Source organism: Malus domestica, chromosome 12, assembly GCF_042453785.1.
Source record: "Malus domestica chromosome 12, GDT2T_hap1".
NCBI lineage: Eukaryota > Viridiplantae > Streptophyta > Magnoliopsida > Rosales > Rosaceae > Malus > Malus domestica.
The window spans coordinates 7568844-7585017 of record NC_091672.1 but is presented as its reverse complement, the minus strand read 5'-3'; the positions used below and the strand labels follow the sequence as shown (position 1 = coordinate 7585017).

Genomic DNA, 16174 nt, shown 5'->3' with positions numbered 1-16174 from the left:
TTCAAATTTTCCTCATGTTAACTTAAACGTAAAGAATAAAAAATTGTAAATTTTCCCTTGAAATCTATAACCAAGTACATAAAAATCAAGAATCATATCGACTAGAGGGTACTAGTATAAGTAGGAAACATTCATCCTCAGCAAGGAAACTTAGTTGAGAGAAAATCAACTAAGATCGTACTACAAGGTAGCATAGCAGTAAGCACTGGTGATCTATGTGATCTTGGGAATTGACTTTGAAGAAAGCTTTTGGGTCGACCTGAAGAGTTGTTTTGAGAGTTAGGTTGATTGGAGGCCTTTGCTTTTGTTTATAGTGTTGGGGAAGCTTCCTCGATCTTATCACTCAACGGTTGATGGTAGATCGGTATTTTGGTTGGTGCACTATTTGCAATTTGTGCTATGATGTCACCCGTCTCTGCATTCCACCGTTCGTACGAGATCATATCGCATAAAGGCTTGTTAGCTGACGTACTCCTCGTAGTAGTGGAAGAGCGAGATTCTTGATATTGGTCATTGGGCTTCGGTCATGGACTTATCATCAAAGGCCGAACTCGCATGCCTATGGTTTAAAATAAAAATTGTTTATTCCCTTAGGTATCGTTTGGTATGCAGACAGGATGGGACGAGACGAAACGTATGGGATGGGATGGGACGGGAAGGGACAAGACAGGATGGAACGGAGAAGAAGCAAAGATGCCCTCGAATAGAAACAAGGAGGAAGAAGAAGGGGACGGAGAGGTTATAATTTTGTGTTCCACGGATGTAGAACGAGTCGTTCCAGGAGGGTGAGGCGGAACGAAAATTCACCCAAAATTTGTCCTGTGAAACAGCACGTTCCACCCGTTTTAGGCGCACTAAACGTGGAACAGAACGCCTTGTCCCACTCTTTTCCTGTCCCCGTCCCACGTACTAAATGGTACCTTAGATCATCTTCAATCCTTAAGTTAAAACATAAATTTAGGTTTTAAACTAACTTAATCATTCTCTAAGACCATCTTCAACCCTTGGGTTAAAAGCCAAATTTTTTAGCCTAGAAAATTTAGCTTTTAGCTTAGAAACAACTTTTCTGCTCCAATCCTTCTGGCCTAAAATTTTAGCCTGGGATTATTAAAGAATGAACTTATGCTAATTGAATTAACTTTTTTTAAAAAAATAATAATAATTATGTAGACTATCGTAAATTAATTTTATGAAAATTTTAATCTAAAAATATTTAAATTCTGATAAATATTGAAAAATCACTAAATTTTTCCACAAAGCAAGCCTTCATTTTTTAAAAAATTATTTTAGCCGTTGGATTTAAATTTGGGCCGTTAAATCTTTTTTTTTACCATTAGATTTGATAATATTCTATTTCAGCCGTTGGATTCAATGTATTTTAAAATAACATTTAAAAATATTAAATTTGAATCAAGATCGTTGGATCAACCAACGGTCCAATAATGCCAACCGTCAGATGAACAAAAGAGCCGTTGGGCTCATAATTGCTTCCAACAGCAGCCCTGATAGTGGGTCCCACCCTGTTGGGCGCTGAAGGGTAACGCCCGGGTGGGGCGAGTGGCGTGAGTGACCGGGCCGAGAGTGGGCTGGGAAAGAGAGAGTCCACACGTTTCTGGGCTATTTCTTGGGGGGAATTTGGCCCTCAATTGGCATTTGGCTTGGGTTGGATTGGGTTTTGGGGGGGGGGAATAGGGGGAAATTTGGCATTTAGCCCAAGGTTGGAGATGGTCTAATGGTTGGGACTAGAATAAATTTTGGGTTAAAACCTAAAATTTGGGCAAACTTAGCCCAAAATTCAGGTCAAGGTTAAAAGGTTCACCCACCTTAGTTTTTAATTTTAAAATTTTAAATACATTAAATCCAAATGCTAAGATCGAATTTGATCAAATCTAACCGTTAAATAAAAACGATCTATTAGCCCAAAATTAAATCCAACAGCTAAAATAATTAAAATTTTATTTAAATCAAAATTCTTCTTAAAACTCTATAAATAATATTTCATGAGGTCAATTTAGTGAATTTTCAACTTTTATTGGAATGTAAATATTTTTAAGTTAAAATGTTCATAAAAGTAAATTGTGATAAACTGCATAAAGTTTCTAAAAAATGTTACCGAATTTTTTTTTAAGCCCAAATTCATTATTTAATAATCTTGGTCTAAAACTTTAACCCATAACCATTGTAGCACAAAAATTGTTTCTGGATTAAAAATTTAGGATTTAACCCCAACCATTGGAGTTGGTCTTAGTAGGTCTAATTTTTGTGTATGGCCCAAACATGGTCTTTTGTATTATATTATTGGTTACCTAATTTTTAACAAAATAATCACATTGATTTGCAACACCTAATTTTAAAGATTACATTGATCGATTTTTAATTTTCAAAACTATTTGTGATAAAACCCTAAATTAAAAGCATTGTCACAACACACAATTTATTTTTTTGGTCAATAAATGATTCATTGAAAAGGGAGGCAAAGCTCCAAAGCAGATACGTGAACCAAAGCAGCACGAAGCTGAGGCCAAGAAAAAGACAAGGCAAAGGAAAAGAAGATGACAGTCCACCCCATGGTCAGGGGAAGTTTAAACAATACTTGAAGCGAAGCTTTAGTCACCTTCCTGAACATGAAAACCCAAGGGAACCTAGTGAGAGCAAGGTAGACCGTCAATAGATAGGATATGGACAAGAGCAAATGATGGTTTGGTCACCCAAACTTCTGGACACATCCTTCTTTTACATTGCGATGCAACTCAATCGGCCACAAAATTCGCTTAGCGAGGGATCCAGGACCACTCTAGGAATTGGAACTCACAACACACTTCAATTAAAACTTAAAAGTATACACTTTGTGTGTAATTTCAATTTTTTTTTCATTGGTTTGTGGTGCAATTAACAAATAATAGAAGTCATTCTCAAAAAAACAATGAGAATGGAAACAGCCAAAAAAAGATACGGCCAAGAAGAAAATTCCAGGAAGTCCTTTTTCAACAAAAAGAAAAGAAAAAAAATCACGAAACTCCTTGTCCTCTTACCATGTACACGTGTAGCAAACCCTGCTCTAATAGCCAACAGATCTCAAGCCACACGAAATAAGGATTCCTGTGGTCCCCATCAGAATCCCAACAAAGTATAACGGTCAACAATATTCAGCGCTCTTCCAATTTCCCTCTCCTCTGTAGAAAAAAAAAGAAAAATGGAGCCTCTCTGCCCAAACATGGATCTCAAATCAGCATCTTTCCCACCAATTTCAGCAAGATTCGTGAAACCCATTTCACTTTCACTGCACTCTCATCGGTTTTCGTGCTCGGATCGCCGGGTGGCTAAGAAATGGAGGGTGTCTGTTGTCAATGCAAACTCTGAAGCCAAGTTTTCGAGTCAGGAGTTGGTGAGGACAATTGGAAAGGGGTTGCTTTCATTTGCCGCTGCCGTTGCTGCAAATTATGCTGTTGTTTGTTGTAACTATCCGGCGATGGCGGAGTCTCTGACGGTGGCTTTTCCGGCGTCACGCACTACTGAGGTGATTGATTTTGTTTCCATTTGATTGAGTGTTGATGGGGTCTGTTATTTGTGACCAGTACTAATCAAATTATGAGTTTAATTATGTATGTATAGATAATTTAGATGATATGCATGTTTAACTAAAGACTGAAGAGTAAGAAAACTGAAAACCAAATTCACGAATTAAGCTATACAGATTAAGAAAAATGGAGAAGAAAAAAAAAATTATTTCTTTGTTCAATACCAATTACGCATTTTGTTGAAGAATACAAGAATCTGACATCTGAGAATTGACAAGTTAATTTTCATACATACTGAATGTTTCAATCTTAATGACAACAAGACCTTTTGTGATAAAAAGCTCACACTTTCCAGGTAGTAAGACTCCCATTGGGGGATAATATCTGTGTGGTTAGTAGTGGGCTTCTAACCTGTCTCTCTGAAATCTTCACAAAGTGTTTGACATTAATTGGTGTTTACTTGATTGATAGCTGCGGTTTTCCTATGTTGGTTAGATTCCTTTCATTCATCAATTTTGTTACTGTGTTACTACTTTTTGCCACGGAACATAATACAGTTATTGCTCAGTTGGTTATTTTAAAGTTACAATTTGACTGTACTTGGATAGAAATTATGATGCCAATGACTAAGTAGATAAGATTTATTGTTTCCAGGTGAATTCGGTTCAAACAACTCTTGTGGAGACTTGGGGTTTGATTAGGGAAACATTCGTAGACCCGACATTTAATCATCAAGGTATTGCTTTATCCTGCTTTTATCTAACTGAGGATCAATACACATGCACACCAACAGTTTCATTTGAAGATTATTCAGACTCCATGATTCTAATGTTCAGGGTCTAATTGTTGTGTACTTTTGGTTATTTTCATGAAATGAAACTGCTTAAGTATTTGGAAACTTCCGACTTTTTTCCTCCCATTTTGGGGTTTTCTAGCGTTAAAGACATGAATCTTTTCCTGCAGATTGGGATCAAAAGTTGCAGCAAACAATGACGGAAATGTTTCCCCTTAGGTCTGCTGATGCAGCATATATGAAAATCAGTGGAATGCTATCTACTCTTGGTGATCCCTTTACACGGATCATCAGTCCCAAGGTCTGATTTTTACGTGGATGAATTCCATATTTCTGCTATTTCAGTCACTTTTGTTAACCTGGAAATTGCTAGCAAGCTAATTATGCTTTTTTGCTCACAGGAATATCAAAGTTTTCGGATTGGAAGCAATGGAAATCTACAAGGAGTTGGCCTTTTCATAAATAGGGAACCCAGAACAGGCCATTTGGTTAGTAATATGCAAAAAGATCCTTGTTTCAAATATTTATATCAAGTAAACAAATGAAAAAGTGATATATGCTGTTCCTAGGATACATGGTTTATTCAAAGGATAAGAAAGTTAACAAACCAATGATGTTTACGAGTTCTACAAAACCTACAAAAACTTATTTCAAATTTTTTTCGTGTATTCTATTGAAGCTTAGTAGAGGTCGCACTTGGTGCGATGGCAAGTGCCTTCGCCCATGAGCGGTAGGTCTCGGGTTCGAGACTTGGGAGCAGCCTCTCCATAAATGGGGGTAAGGCTAGCCGACATTCACCTCTCCCAGACCCTGCGTAAAGCGGGAGCCTTGTGCACTGGGTACGACTTTTTATTCTATTGAAGCTTAGTAGCTGTTCAACTCCGCCTATGTCTTACATGGCCGGTCCCAAGCCCGGATAAAGGAGGAGGGGGAGGGCGTCAGGTAGTCGACAGCCGGCACTCCATGATCACGTCGAATCCTTATGAAAATGAATCCAGAACAAAATCGCGCTAAAGCTAGGGCGTCACCCGTAAGTGGCGCGCTGTGTGGCCCAAGCACAGTGATAAGTGAGCAAGGGTCGCTGTATCTCCATCGGCACCCGGATGCAGTGTTAAATGAGCAAGGGAGCCATAGAAACTTCTTTTCGAACGACTCCACTCAAAGTTGTTTGGGAGCATATGCTCCTATCAACTTTACCCGGGACACACAAAAGAAGTACTTTGATCCTATTAGACGGGGGAGGGTGAAGAAGCTAGGACAGAAGGGTAGAGTTCAAGAGAGCAAAATGCGTTTAGGAACGTGGAATATAGGAACCTTAACGGGAAAATCTATGGAAGTAGTGGAAGTTATGGTGAGGAGAAGGATAAATATTATGTGCCTACAAGAAACTAAGTGGGTTGGTAGTAAGGCAAAGGATCTAGAAAACTCAGGGTTTAAACTTTGGTATTCGGGCACAAATAGAACGAGAAACGGTGTTGGCATCATCGTGGACAAGACCTTGGTACAAGATGTTGTAGATGTCAAGAGGGTAGGAGATAGAATCATGGCAATCAAGATTGTAATAGGACAAGAACTTATCAATGTGATTAGTGCGTACGCACCTCAAGTAGGGTTGGATACGAGTTCGAAGGAGAAATTTTGGGAAGATCTTGGAGACTTGGTGCAAGGAATTGCTCAGACGGAGAAGTTATTTATAGGAGGAGATTTAAATGGACACGTGGGCAGGGAGACAGGCAACTATGGAGGTTTTCATGGTGGCCATGGTTTTGGGGAGAGAAACGAGGATGGGGAAGCTATCTTGGATTTTGCAATGGCATATGATCTCTTCTTAGCCAACACCTTCTTTAAGAAGAGAGAAGAACATGTGATCACCTACAAGAGTGGGTCGTCAAAAACACAAATAGATTTTCTTCTAATGAGGAAAGGGGATCGTATAACTTGTAAGGATTGCAAAGTTATACCAGGAGAGAGCGTGGCTAATCAACATCGCTTGTTGGTGATGGATGTACATATCAAAAGAGTAAGACAAAAGAACAAGACTTGGAAGTGCCCAAGGACTAGATGGTGGAATCTAAAAGAAGAAAAACAAGCCATTTTCAAAGAGAAGGTAATCACCCAATGTGTGTGGGATAGAGAGGGGGAAGCTAGCCAAATGTGGGATTCCATGGCTAGTTGTATCCGAAAAGTAGCAAAAGAGGTATTAGGAGAGTCCAAGGGCTTTGCCCCACACCAAAAGGAATCTTGGTGGTGGAATGAGGGGGTACAAACAAAGGTGAAGGCTAAGAAGGAATGTTGTAAAGCCTTATACAAGGAGAGGACCGATGAAAATGGTGAAAGGTATAGAAAAGCAAAGCAAGAGGCGAAGAAAGCTGTCAGAGAAGCTAAGTTAGCGGCTTACGACGATATGTATAAACGACTAGATACCAAAGAAGGAGAGTTGGATATCTATAAACTATCTAGAGCAAGGGAAAAGAAGACAAGGGACCTAAACCAAGTGAGGTGCATCAAGGATGAGGATGGAAAGGTTCTTGCTACAGAGAACGCGGTTAAAGACAGATGGAGAGGTTATTTTCATAATCTCTTCAATGAAGGACATGAAATGAGTGCTTCTTTAGGGGAGTTGAGTAACTCAGAAGAGTGTAGAAACTACTCTTTTTATCGTCGAATCCGGAAGGAAGAAGTGGTTGTAGCTTTGAAGAAGATGAAGCATAAAAAAGCAATAGGCCCAGACGATATACCAATCGAAGTGTGGAAACTTTTGGGAGAGACAGGTATAACATGGCTCACTGACCTTTTCAATAGGATTTTGAAAACGAAGAAGATGCCAAATGAGTGGCGAACGAGCACTTTGGTGCCTATCTACAAGAATAAGGGCGACGTACAAAATTGCATGAACTATAGGGGTATTAAGCTAATGAGTCATACAATGAAGCTCTGGGAGAAAGTCATTGAGCATAGATTGAGGCAAGAGACACGGGTTTCGGACAACCAATTCGGGTTCATGCCAGGGCGTTCAACCATGGAGGCAATCTATCTCTTACGAAGATTGATGGAAAGATATAGAGATGGGAAAAAGGATTTACACATGGTCTTTATAGATTTGGAAAAAGCGTATGATAGGGTCCCAAGAGACATTCTTTGGAGGATTTTAGAGAAGAAAGGAGTACGAGTAGCATATATCCAAGCTATAAAGGATATGTATGAAGGAGCAAAGACTGCCGTAAGAACTCATGAAGGACAAACCGAAAGCTTTCCCATAACTGTAGGATTACATCAAGGCTCATCCTTAAGTCCTTATCTTTTTGCGTTGGTAATGGATGAGTTAACAGGACATATTCAAGATGATATTCCTTGGTGTATGCTTTTCGCAGACGATATAGTGTTGATAGATGAAACTCAGGAAGGGGTAAATGCAAAGCTTAACCTTTGGAGAGAAGTGTTGGAATCTAAAGGTCTTCGCCTAAGCCGATCAAAGACAGAATATATGGAGTGCAAGTTCAGTGCAAATGGAGGCCAAAACGAGTTAGGGGTGAGGATCGGAGATCAAGAAATACCAAAGAGCGACCGTTTTCGTTACCTAGGATCTATCTTGCAAAAGAACGGAGAATTAGATGGAGATCTCAACCATAGAATACAAGCTGGATGGATGAAGTGGAAGAGTGCATCCGGCGTGTTATGTGACCGCCGTATGCCACTGAAGCTCAAGGGAAAATTTTATAGGACGGCAATAAGGCCGGCGATGCTGTATGGCACAGAATGTTGGGCGGTGAAACATCAACACGTACACAAAATGGGTGTAGCGGAGATGAGGATGCTTCGTTGGATGTGTGGGCACACGAGAAAGGATAAGATTAGGAATGAGGATATCCGGGGTAAAGTAGGAGTAGCCGAAATTGAAGGAAAGATGAGAGAAAATCGGTTACGGTGGTTTGGACATGTGCAAAGAAGGCCTACTGACACTCCGATTAGAAGATGCGACTATGGGACAGAGGTTCAGGGCCGAAGGGGTAGAGGAAGACCTAGGAAAACTTTGGAAGAGACTCTAAGAAAAGACTTAGAGTACTTGGATCTAACGAAGGACATGACACAGGATCGAGCACAATGGCGTTCTAAGATTCATATAGCCGATCCCACTCAGTGACTTGGATTTTCCAAGTCTCCAACCGAGAAGTTTTCCTCACTCGGAAAATTAAGGGAACACTACCCCAACCTACATGCTCCACTCAAGAAGCTTCAACATACAAGCTTCAACAAAAGAAAATTCAAAGAACTTAGCGAAGAAGGCTTTGGTGTATCTAACACAATACGTTGAAATGAAGGAAAGCTTATTTATTGATATCCCCGATAAGCTACAAATATGTGCATATACATGAGTCAAAATAAACACACAAGAGGGAGCCTTCACAAAGGTTGCTTAGGAGAAGTCTCAGCAGTCGGTAGAGCCCCAGAAAGAGAAGGCACCGGAGGGGGATCATTTGGAGCCTCAGTACTGGACAGAACCCTAGAAGGAGGAGGCATCAGAGGTTGATCATTTGGAGCTTCATTACGCGGTACAGCCCCAGAAGACGAAGGCAATAAATGCCTTTGGAACAAACCCACAAATCTCTGATGATCAAGTAAAACCTGACCATCAGTTTCCTTCATCTGGTCAAGCTTCCTCTTCATGTTTGTAGCATAGTCATGTGCGAGCCGGTGCAACTGTTTATTCTCATGCTTGAGCCCTCTAATCTCCTGTTTGAGACTCATCACTTCAGCCGCCAATGATTCAACTTGGCGGGTTCGAGCAAATAGGCGTTGGGCCATATTAGACACAGAACCTGCACACTGAACACTGAGAGCCAGCGAATCCTTAACAGCTAACTCATCAGACCGTTTGGAAAGTAGTCTGTTATCTTTGGGAGTGAGAAGGTTCCTGGCCACCACCGCAGCGGTCATATCATTCTTCATCACGGAATCCCCAACGGTAAGAGGACCAGTAGGGGAGACGAAGGATGGGCGCCATATGTTGTCTGGAGAAGGCGGGGCTGCCTCTTCAACAAGGTTCAAGTCAAAACGACGGTCGGAGGGGCCAGACATTTTCAAAGGTGTTGAAGAGAGAAGAGGTCGGACAAATCAAGATCTTAGAAGTGCAAATGAAGCTTCTACTGGTGGAGATTCAAGTGTGCTTTGGAACTTAATGCCAGCCCCTATAAAAATCTGCACTCGACGGAGCTTCAGAAATCGAAGAGGCGCCTGCTCAGAAATCGAAGAGGCGTTTGCTTTCTCAAAAGTTGGGCTGCTCAAAGACCTCGAAGGCTGATCTCAGAAATCGAAGAGGCGCTCGCTTTCTCAAAAGCTGGGCTCCCCAGAGACCACGAGGGCCGATCTCAGAAATCGAAGAGGCACCTACTTTTCCAGCCTTGTCAGCACCTGTCACACGCACACTCAGCTTTGCGGAAATTATGGGCATTCTGTCGAAGACTTCTGGGGAAGTAGAAAACACATGAATCTTACTGTTCAATCACCCACTTCCCACACGCAACAATAGCTCATGGGTACCACAGATAACTTTGCCAAAGTTCTCTGCCAAAGTTGAGCACGTGAAGCTTGCAGCTCCCACTACATCGCTCTGACCAAGAAGGGTAAAAGAATAGCAAAGAAACAGCACTAACAAAGTTTAGACCCATAAATTTTGAAGGTCTAGCTACCATATTACCCACAAGGGTAAAGGAACAATACCACTGCTGGATAATTGGAAAGTCCCTGTGTGTCAACCTCTGTGCTTCGTGGCAAGGTAGACTAGCAAACATGCCCAACCTTTACTCACATTCGAGAAAACACTCCCAATAAGATTGCTTGCTCCAAAATTGAAGAGGCACCGTCCTCCGAATCTCGAGAGCCAGACTCCCAACATGACTACTTTCTTAAAAATCGAAGAGAGGGTAAAGGAACAGTACCATTGCTGGATAATTGGAAAGTCCCTGTGTGTCAACCTCTGTGCTTCGTGGCAAGGTAGACTAGCAAACATGCCCAACCTTTACTCACATTAGAGAAAACACTCCCAACAAGATTGCTTGCTCCAAAATCGAAGAGGCACCGCCCTCCGAATCTCGAGAGCTAGACTCCCAACATGATTACTTTCTCAAAAATCGAAAAGACACTGCTCCCCGAATCTTCGAGAGCCAGACCCCCAGCATGATTGCTTTCTCAAAAATCGATGAGGCATCGTTCTCCGAATCAATCGAAGAGGCGCTCGCTTTCTCAAAAGCTGGGCTGCTTAGAGACCACGAGGGCCGATCTCAGAAATCGAAGAGGCACCTACTTTTCTAGCCTTGTCAGCACCTGTCACACGCACACTCAGCTTTGCAGAAATTATGGGCATTCTGTCGAAGACTTCTGGTGAAGTAGAAAGCACATGAATCTTACTGTTCAATCACCCACTTCCCACACGCAACAATAGCTCATGGGTACCACAGATAACTTTGCCAAAGTTCTCTGCCAAAGTTGAGCACGTGAAGCTTGCAGCTCCCACTACATCGCTCTGACCAAGAAAGGTAAAAGAATAGCAAAGAAACAGCACTAACAAAGTTTAGACACATAAATTTTGAAGGTCTAGCTACCATATTATTACCCATAAGGGTAAAGGAACAGTACCACTGTTGGATAATTGGAAAGTCCCTGTTTGTCAACCTCTGTGCTTCGTGGCAAGGTAGACTAGCAAACATGCCCAACCTTTACTCACATTCGAGAAAACACTCCCAACAAGATTGCTTGCTTCAAAATCGAAGAGATACCGTCCTCCGAATCTCGAGAGCCAGACTCCCAACATGACTACTTTCTCAAAATCGAAGAGAGGGTAAAGGAACAGTACCATTGCTGGATAATTGGAAAGTCCCTGTGTGTCAACCTTTGTGCTTCGTGGCAAGGTAGACTAGCAAACATGCCCAACCTTTACTCACATTCGAGACAACACTCCCAACAAGATTGCTTGCTCCAAAATCAAAGAGGCACCGCCCTCCGAATCTCGAGAGCCAGACTCCCAACATGATTACTTTCTCAAAAATCGAAGAGACACTGCTCTCCGAATCTCGAGAGCCAGACCCCCAGCATGATTGCTTTCTCAAAAATCGAAGAGGCATCGTTCTCCGAATCTCGAGAGCCAGATACCACAGACCACTTTTTCAAAGTGCTCTGACAGAGTTAAAACATGTGAAACTGGCAGCTCCCACTACCGTGCTATGACCAAGCAGGGTAAAGGAATAGCATTACTACTTGTTAGGGAGACTCCTATATATGTCGACCTCCATCCCCAACAGACAGGCAGACCTGCAAAAATGCTCAACCCTTCATCATATCTGAGAGGGCACTCCCAACGAAGCCTTTCGAAATATTCAGCTTTCTTTCCCCCCGATAATACCTCTGCAAACAAGCTATACTAGAGCAAGAATATCTCATATCATCAGGGTTAAAAGCAAGAGTATCCCATATCATGCTTTTTCCCTGTCTTTTCCTTTGGCCTTGTTTTTACCTGCAAGACAAGGAGAAAGAGAGCAATCAGTCAGCACTTGGAATCAAGCTTCCAGCCAGGAACTGACTGCCTGGAACCCCTTACCTGATTACTTACCTGGCATTGCTCTCGAGTACTCATCTTCAACACCTTATGTTTCCAGGGAAGATTCCGCATCTGCTTGAGGAACAGATAGGGCAAGTGCGAAGGATACAAGGAAGCATGTGGAGACAAGCGTAACAGCACACGTGCCGATACATCCATTACTCTGTCAAAAGCAAACGTATCCCATATCAGCAGGGTGGAACGTACTCTAGATTTGATGGACTTGTTTTGACCCTCAAATTCTTCAGTCGGCCTTATACTCTGGAGGAAACCAGAAAACCCTCCAGCTCAGTTCAAGAATAAGCCTGTGGAAAGTTACTTCTTCAAAAGCAAAAGTATTTCATATCATCTCTTCTCATTTTTCTTCTCTTTATCCTTCATGCTGCTACAAGATGGGGAGAAGGTGAACAATCAGTCGAAACTCTGATTGCTTACCTTGTCTGTCACCTCTTTCAGCAGACCCCCTAGCTCGGCGACTTGGGGGACTCCTACTACATGGTTTGTATCGCGCTTGACCAAGCCTGAAACTACAAGTAAGCTTCAAGTGAAATTGATACATTACCTTGTGCATCTCCACCAGTTAAAGATACCACCCCTGGATGGAGGAAGAGTACTTCCAGAGAAGATGCCACATCTACCTATGAGACAGATAAGGCAAGTCAAGACGACACCACACTCTGATACTTAGAAGTTTCGTGATTACGAGATCATTCTCCCACAATATTTCCTAATGTCATTTGTACTAAATCATTCACTTGTACTCACTAAAGGAGAGCTTGAACCTATGTACTTGTGTAAACCCTTCACAATTAATGAGACCTCTTCTATTCCGTGGACGTAGCCAATCTGGGTGAACCACGTACATCTTGTGTTTGCTTTCCTATCTCTATCCATTTATATACTTATCCACACTAATGACCGGAGCAATCTAGCGAAGATCACAAAAAGCGACCGTTTTCGCTACCTAGGATCTATCTTGCAAGAGAACGGAGAATTAGATGGAGATCTCAACCATAGAATACGAGCGGGATGGATGAAGTGTAAGAATGCATCCGGCGTGTTGTGTGACCGTCGTAGGCCACTGAAGCTCAAGGGAAAATTTTATAGGACGGCAATAAGGCCAGCGATGTTGTATGGCACAGAATGTTGGGCGGTGAAGCATCAGCACGTACACAAAATGGGTGTAGCGGAGATGAGGATGCTTCGTGGGATGTGTGGGCACACGAGAAAGGATAAGATTGGGAATGAGGATATCCGAGGTAAAGTAGGAGTAGCCGAAATTGTAGGAAAGATGAGAGAAAATCGGCTCCGGTGATTTGGACATGTGTAAAGAAGGCCGAATGACGCTCCGGTTCGAAGATGTGACTACGGGACAGAGGTTCAGGGCCGAAGGGGTAGAGGAAGACCTAGGAAAACTTTGGAAGAGACTCTAAGAAAAGACTTAGAGTACTTGGATCTAACGGAGGACATGACACAAAACCGAGCGCAATGGCGTTCTAGGATTCATATAGCCGACCCCACTTAGTGGGAAAAGGCTTTGTTGTTGTTGTTGTTTGAAGCTTAGTAGCTGTTCATTCTCAATGTATTGACTTTACAATATTTATTAAGCTGTTCATCTGGTACATGATTTTTATACAACAACGCAGGTTGTTTTGTCTTGTGTAGAGGGTGGCCCAGCTGCTCGTGCTGGTATACATCAAGGAGATGAGTTGGTTGAAATTAATGGTAAATCAAACTTCCAAACATTTGGCATTTTAGTTTGTCAAGCTGAAAATGTAAACTTTGTATTTGGTATTCGAATCATACTATAAGTGCGTTGCATACAAACTTCACATTCAAACCATCAAAATTATTTCAAATCCTTTATGGAACAAGCCTGCTTAAGTGAAATCACATTCTTGATTTGTAAAAGTGATATGTAGAACTAGCGGTGGAATTGTTCTGCTTCTTCAAATTTACAAATTCTTCTTTGGATTATTCAAACTGAAAATAAAATACTCGATTAGGTTTTCAACACAAGATGTTCCTTAATCAAGAGAATCTATTCCAAAATGTTAACTTTTTAATGTTCTTTGTTTACATTTCAACTCGCTTTTTCATTTTTTCAAATACTGTCCTGATGTTCAGGAGAGAAGATGGATGGTATTGAGACTGAAGTAGCCGTGCAGAAACTTAGAGGTCGAGTTGGAACAACTGTTACAGTAAAAGTTCATAGAGTAATAATCAACTCTCTTTGTTTTCAAGTTGCAGCGGACATTAGCAAATTGCTTTGCGTTACTAAATTCACATTCTATTTCTCAGGGAAATGATATCAGAGGCGATTCTGGAATAAAAGAGGTAGTAGACCACCTATCATATTGGTTTCATTGTGTAACATATTTGGTTTCTTTGTGTCAGTGTCAAGCAAATTCTTGTACTTAATTGAACAACGGTTTTTTGGTATACCAATCTGAAAAATGACCCATCTGTTTGAAGGTAAAACTACCTCGTGAGTACATTAAGCTTTCCCCGATTTCAACTGCTACCATCCCTCATAAAACCCCAGATGGACGTCTAACCAAAACAGGTTATGTGAAATTGTCAGCATTTTCTCAGGTAATTGTTAATTTCATATGTTCCCTTGACAATGCAGAAATTTTCAATAAAACAAAATAAATAAATAAATTGGTTCGGAGCATAAAAACTTGTCAAGCATTTGGTTGTTTAATTGTTACTTTGTTTCATTTACAAAAGAAGTTATATGTAGATTTGTATGTACCTGTATTTGTGTGTGTTTGTGTGTGTGTGTGTGTGTATGTATGAAGAAAGATCTTACTAGAGTAGTTATATGTATAATTAAGTATACTATACATTATGTTTAAAAGGCTTTAATCCGATTTCGACAGACCGCTGCAGCTGATATGGAAAATGCTATTAACGAAATGAAGAGGCAGGGTGTACACTCATACATACTGGATTTACGAAACAATCCGGTAACTTCTCTATTCTCATATACATAAATGAAACTTTGTAATAGTTCATTTACTGGCCTGCTTGGAATTTATGGCCGGTCGCTGTGTTTTTCTTCTTCTTCCTCCAACTAAATTCTTCAGGGAGGACTGGTAAAAGCAGGACTTGACGTTGCCCAAATTTGGCTAGATGGGGATGAAACCCTAGTGAATACTATCGATCGAGAAGGGAACTTGTTACCTATAAACATGGTCAATGGGCATGCTATAACGCATGATCCACTTGTTGTGCTTGTAAGTTTTGAATTATATGTATACTGTCAAATATGCCACAGATTTAACTGTTTCTTCTTGCATCATCATCACAATCACTTCCAATTTTCTACGTTTTGAACAGGTTAACGAGGGCAGCGCGAGTGCAAGTGAGATTCTGGCAGGGGCACTACATGATAATCGTCGAGCCACTCTTGTGGGGCACAGAACCTTCGGAAAAGGAAAAATCCAGGTAAGCGGTTCTTCTAAAGCACGAAATTTTAATGTAGCTAATTACATCAACCAGAAAGGTTAAATCAAACTAACGTAAATATTACCAAATGCTTTAGCTCCATTTCCAATTGCAAACTTCATAGGTAGCTGTGATGTTTTTCTTCTCTGCAAGCACCATAGCTCTTGTTTTTCTCTGATCGAATTACATGCAATTTGTATCTCACGATTCTCACCTTATATGATCACCGCTGCACTTATTCTAAATCTATCACCATCAAAGAATCTGTCATGGTTTCCTATAATCCATTGTTATCAAGCACCAAACTAATGGCTATGGTGTTTCTTGTTTCCCGTGCTTCTTCCTGCAGAGTGTCACAGAGTTGCATGATGGATCAGCTTTATTTGTCACGGTGGCCAAATACTTATCTCCGGCGCTTCATGACATAGACCAGGTTGGCATTGCACCTGATGTTCAATGCACAACTGAAATGCTCAATTCTCCCAATTCAGTCTCATCATCTCTAGAAGCAGATTCATGTGTCTTGGTAGCAGAACACGAATTGGACATTCAGGAATCCAAAGGCACTGCTTCTTGAAGACAGGATCATGCAGTAATTTAAATCTGTACACTACTAGAATTATGCTTATAGGACACCATTTTTTGCACACCATTTGCAATTGGTGGCCGTAGATATAAAGCACTCACTCTTACTATTTTTTGGTGTCTTTACAGTGGGATGCCACTGATATGGGTGGCCTTCAACATTATGACACCAATGATTGGTGGCTGTTAAATAGCTTTATTTCTTAAAAAATAATTTCTTGTGCATTTGTGATT

General features: G+C 41.1%; 1 protein-coding gene across 1 annotated transcript; it reads left to right on the top strand.

Annotated features, from left to right (window-relative positions):
* Positions 1-3093: 3093 nt before the first annotated feature.
* LOC103454370 (carboxyl-terminal-processing peptidase 3, chloroplastic-like) lies at positions 3094-16165 on the top strand. Its single transcript, XM_017337265.3, has 12 exons — positions 3094-3517; positions 4173-4254; positions 4482-4612; positions 4713-4799; positions 13549-13627; positions 14030-14118; positions 14204-14239; positions 14378-14497; positions 14788-14874; positions 14995-15144; positions 15248-15355; positions 15705-16165. Exons 1-12 carry the CDS (start codon positions 3194-3196, stop codon positions 15930-15932), a joined length of 1521 nt encoding a protein of 506 aa, XP_017192754.3. The 5' UTR covers positions 3094-3193; the 3' UTR covers positions 15933-16165.
* The last annotated feature ends 9 nt before the right edge of the window (positions 16166-16174 follow it).